This window comes from Choristoneura fumiferana, chromosome 13 (genome assembly GCF_025370935.1).
Source record: "Choristoneura fumiferana chromosome 13, NRCan_CFum_1, whole genome shotgun sequence".
NCBI lineage: Eukaryota > Metazoa > Arthropoda > Insecta > Lepidoptera > Tortricidae > Choristoneura > Choristoneura fumiferana.
The window spans coordinates 3,820,865-3,826,108 of record NC_133484.1 but is presented as its reverse complement, the minus strand read 5'-3'; the positions used below and the strand labels follow the sequence as shown (position 1 = coordinate 3,826,108).

The 5,244-nt window shown below is 34.2% G+C and overlaps 1 protein-coding gene across 1 annotated transcript; it reads right to left on the bottom strand.

Annotated features, from left to right (window-relative positions):
• Positions 1 to 1,765: 1,765 nt before the first annotated feature.
• On the bottom strand, positions 1,766 to 4,157 carry LOC141433904 (uncharacterized; the record flags this gene model as incomplete). Its single annotated transcript, XM_074096026.1, is given in 2 exon segments — positions 1,766 to 2,552; positions 3,053 to 4,157. Coding segments are annotated over 2 exon segments (840 nt in total). The 3' UTR covers positions 1,766 to 2,505.
• Positions 4,158 to 5,244: the final 1,087 nt, after the last annotated feature.

The window sequence follows — 5,244 nt, the reverse complement described above, 5'->3', positions numbered from 1 at the left end:
AACACTTGACTGACTTTCGTGTTCTCTATTATTCTCTACAGACTTGACATACAAGAGATGCCTACGATTTCTCCTAAACACTTTGCCATCACTTGCTCTTATTAGATATGACCTAGGACAACCTGTAAATGCTTTGATTACAACTGCTGATTCCCAATTACTGGATGGCATCTTTTTAAACATTATGTGATCATTTTTCTGTAATGGACACAGATCTTTTGCACCATGATCATAATATTTTTTATAACATTGTTTATGTTTGTTAAGATTCTCATTTTGTTCATGAAATCTCACAACTTTAGGCTTTAATAAGTTCTTTGACAGAGGTAAATTAGATCTTAATTTTCTTGACATCAATAGTTCTGCTGGAGATTTCATGTACTCTTTCTCATTACAACGATAATGCAAAAGTGCCATGAATGGATCTTTGTTTTCATCATCAGACTTTTGCAAAATCCTCTTAACAATTTTAACAGCTGATTCAGCTTGACCGTTGGATTGAGGAAAATTTGGACTTGAAGTAACATGCTCTATGTCCCATTCTTTACAAAATTCTTTAAATTCATAAGAATCAAAAGGAGGTCCATTATCAGTATATAATTGCAAAGGAATGCCATGACGTGAGAAGATAGATTTACAATGCAGCACAACATTTTTCGCAGTGGAGTTATGATTTAACAGAGCCAATTCAATATACTTTGAGTAATAATCACTCATTACTAAATATTTATTGCCTTTGAACTGCAATAGGTCAGCACCTACTTTTTCCCATGGCAAAGATGGATTTTCTGACAAAATTAATGTTTCCTTTGCATTTGCTGTCCTATATCTTAAACATGTCTGACAATTTTCAACTAATTGTTCAATTTCTTTATAAATACATGGCCAAAACACCACATTTCTCACTAATAATTTACTTCTGTTTATACCTAGATGACTTATATGAATGCTATTTAACATTTGTTTGCGCATTGATGTTGGTACAACTAAACTATTACCTTTAAAAACAATACTGTTAACAACATGTATTTCTGATCTATAATTCCAATATGCTCTGACTGATATATCAGTTTTACTTTTATGTTCAGGCCAACCATCATAAAAATATTTAATTAGCATTTGTAAACTTGGATCATTTTTTGTCTCTGTCTTAATTTGTTCTAATTTTGTTTGAGAAATGGCAAGTGATTCAGTGAACATATTGGCATGTATGGTTAATTCTTTATCTATGAAATGCTCTTCAGACTCAGGTAAGGCTGCTCTAGATAAAGTATCCGGTATGTATAGTTTTGTACCAGGAATATAGACGACATCTAGATCATACATCTTTAAAGTTAGCATCATTCTCTGTAATCTATTAGGTACTTGACTTAGCGCTTTTTTAAATAATGTAACTAGTGGCTTGTGGTCCGTCTCTACTCTGATTTTGTGACCATAAACATAGTAATGGTATTTTTGACAGCCAAATAAGATTGCAAACAATTCTTTTTCGATCTGTGCATATCTTTGTTGGCAGTCTGTTAAAGTCTTAGAAGCATAAGCTATTGGCTGACCTGACTGTAGTAGTACTGCACCTAAGGCAGACTGTGAAGAATCTACACTTAATGTTAAGGGCTTAGTGTTATCATAGTGACGTAAGACTGGAGCTGTAGTAATTAATTGTTTGAGCCTTTCAAATGCTCTGTCATGATTCTCATCCCATAACCATTCTGAATCTTTCTTAAGAAGATTTCTTAGTGACTCTGTTTCTGATGACATATTTTAATATAACTGCTTAAATAGTTTATGACACCTAAAAATCTTTGTAAGCTTTTCTTACAATTTGGTTTAGTCATTTCACATATTGCCCTAATTCTGTCATAATCAGGACACATTCCTTGAGCACTAAATGTATGACCTAAAAAATTTATTTTCTCTTGTCCAAAAATACATTTGTCCTTGTTAAATTTTAATTGGATTGACTCTGCTCTTTCTAAAACCTTTTTTAATGCCTCATTATGAGTTTTTTCGTCATGTCCATATATCAACAAGTCGTCAACATAAATTATTACATTAGGAATGTCTGAGAAATAATCAGTCAGTATCTTACTAAAAATTTCAGTGGAACAATTCAAGCCATAGGGTAGTCGTAAATACTTATACCTGCCATAGGGTGTATTAAATGTACAAAGATCGGAACTACTAGAATCAAGTTGCAGCATCCAGAATCCTGAATAGGCATCTAAATGTGAAAAAATTTTTGCTCCATTTAATTTACATCTTACATCTTCAATTGACGGTAATGGATAGTGTGGTCTTTGAATAGCCTCATTCAGGTTCCTAGGATCCATGCAAATTCTCAATTTATTGTTAGGTTTTTCAACAATTACCACTGAACTAACCCAATCTGTTGGTTTAGACACGGGTTCTATTACCTGAAGACTTGTCATTCGATCCAATTCTTCTTTTAATCTTTGCTGAAGGGAAAAGGGAACTTTCCTCGGGGCATCTATTTTAGGTTGTACATCAGATCTCACAGTCAGGTGACACTTGTTCGGAAGACATCCCAAACCCTGAAAAACATTGCTGTAATTATTCAATAATGACTTTAATTCAGTTGGCTGTTCTTTAGAAACTACAGTATGACTATACATTCGTTTGACAATACCTATGTCTGTACATGTACTTGCTCCCAAGACAGGTTGACAGTCAATGTTTGTGACTATAAATTTTATGTCATGTTCACAGTTATTTATTTGACATTTTAAAGTACAACTACCTTTAATGGGAATTCTATTGCCATCATAAGCAATCAAATTGAATGGACAGGACATTAAAATATTCCGTGACAGTTTCAGTCTATCAAACAATTCTATTGACATGCAATTGGCTTTGGCACCAGTATCAATCAAACATTCTACATTTTGTTCATTAATTTTTACACCGACTAACCAATTTTTTGAATTTATACTATTTATTGATATCTGTTCAACACCCATTTCTTGACTACTACTAGTTGAACTTTGTTCTGTAAATTTATCGTAGCAGGAATATTTATACGGGTACGGTTTACCTGTAGGAATGTTTTCACTCATATTAATAACATTTACTGGGGTTCTGCACATTTGAGCAAAATGACCAAGCTTGTAGCATTTCATGCATTGCTTGTTATAAGCAGGACACTTGAAGCGATGAACTTGACCACATCGGTCACATTTTGGTCCATGTTGTTGTCTGTCTGGTTTTTTATATGATGTGGAAGCCGGCTTTTGAAATGTGGTTTTCTTGATAAATGACCCTGACTGGCGCTGTACCGCAGCAACTTGTACATCCTTTTCTAGGAATGATGTATTGTTTAACGACAGTTCCATTGATTTGTACATATTGACCATTTTGTCTAATTCAATGTTGTTTTCGGATAGTAGTTTTTGACGAATGTTCGAGTGTTGTTTGTCCATATTGCAAACGAATATATCCCGTATAAGGGAATCCTTTAAATCACCAAAATCACACGATGATGCCAGTTTCTTTAACTTGGTTAGAAATGTATCTAGCGAGTCTTGACCTTGTTGATGACTAAAAAATTTATGACGCTCAACGCTGAGATTTATTTTAGGTACAAAATAATTGTCAAATGCTTGTACCACTGCAACATAAGTTTTCTTGTTGTTTTCTCCAAAATTAAATGTGTTATAGACGTCGAGACATTGCTCACCCATGCAGTGCAACAAGATGGCGATCTTACGATTCTCTTCTTCTTTGTCGTACTTCATGGCAATTAAGAAGTTTTCAAATATTTGCTTCCACTTTATCCAATCTGGATTATCCAGATTAATGGGTCTTACAATTTGTGCGTGACCTTCCATTTTCACAACGTGCGTAAGTGGAATTTCGTTTAATTTTTTATTGACTGTTGTAACAATGGCAAGTGGTTTTTATACCTGTATAATGTATTTTCTTGTTTCCGCTGCCACCATGTTTTATGTCGCTCACCATGAATGATTTAAAGGCCTTTGACTTTTATTTTATTAGTGATCTTTATTAAAATAAATCATTTACAAAGCTGTACTGTGTTTCCATTAGCTGTCTGTCGCCATTCTTCTGTCCCTTCCGGTTCACCACCAAATCCAATCAATGCTGCCAGTCTAAATATTAAAGGGTTGACATACTCTATAACAGTTGGAAGTACGATTTTTTGGTAACGCCAGAGACAATTTTGGTAACGCAGGAGACGCCCAAAGTGTCGGTAAAATAGTTGATTGGCCCATGAACCAATTCCCCAAATACACCTCTTAAATTACATACAAACTATGTAACACATTGACAAGCATAAAAAACTAAACATCAGTCATTTCTAAGACTATAAACTTAGAGTACTTATAACAACTTAACAGCTTTTTATAACAACTTACAAAACATAAAAAACCCAAACATGTCATTCCTATGACTTTAAACTCAAAGAGTGATTTTATTTGCACTTTTTATTTCTTTTAATAACACTTTGCACTCTCAAAGTAATACAATTATAATACCAGCTAGGTATTTAAGGTAACATTTTCATAACACAGTAGAACATACACCTTCAAGTATCTTATATAAATCTGGTACATGTTAGGCAACACACTTGTGTGGGCTTATTTCTGCGTGCAAAAAAGCGTATGAAGCATGCGAGAAAGGTGTCAGTTCGGAGGTCAGATACCAGCTCCAAATGGACAGCTTTTGTTTTGTTTCGGTTCCATTTTTCATTATTTTTTAATTTTAAGGAGTCGGTTTTACTTTTTTGGTAATTATATTTATTTATTCTGGACTTCTAATATGACGTTTGCAAAATTTCACGGGAATCGGTGCAGTAGTTACGGCGGGAAAGCGTAACAAACAAACAAACTCACTTTCCCCTTTAAAATAGTAAGGATTTACTAAGTGCATTGTCTTGTCACTCGACAGTTAAGTGTTGGGGTTTTACTTAAATATGATTGATAACGATCCATTATTATAACTGAGAGTGTAGTCTTGCTCACGTCTCCCGAATCACCCTTTATTTCTCGCATTCAATAAATAGATTTTAAGCAGACGAATCCGCGGGCAGTTAATAGTATTATCACGTATTATATACAATAATAATTGTGCAATATGTGTGCGCCTGCTCACTTATATCAGCCACGGCGTCGGAACGTGACAAGTGATGAGAAATGCTAGGGGGGATAAAACTTGCCAGGAAAATCAAAAATCACTCGCATCAACGCACTCAGTAGGGAATACAACAAT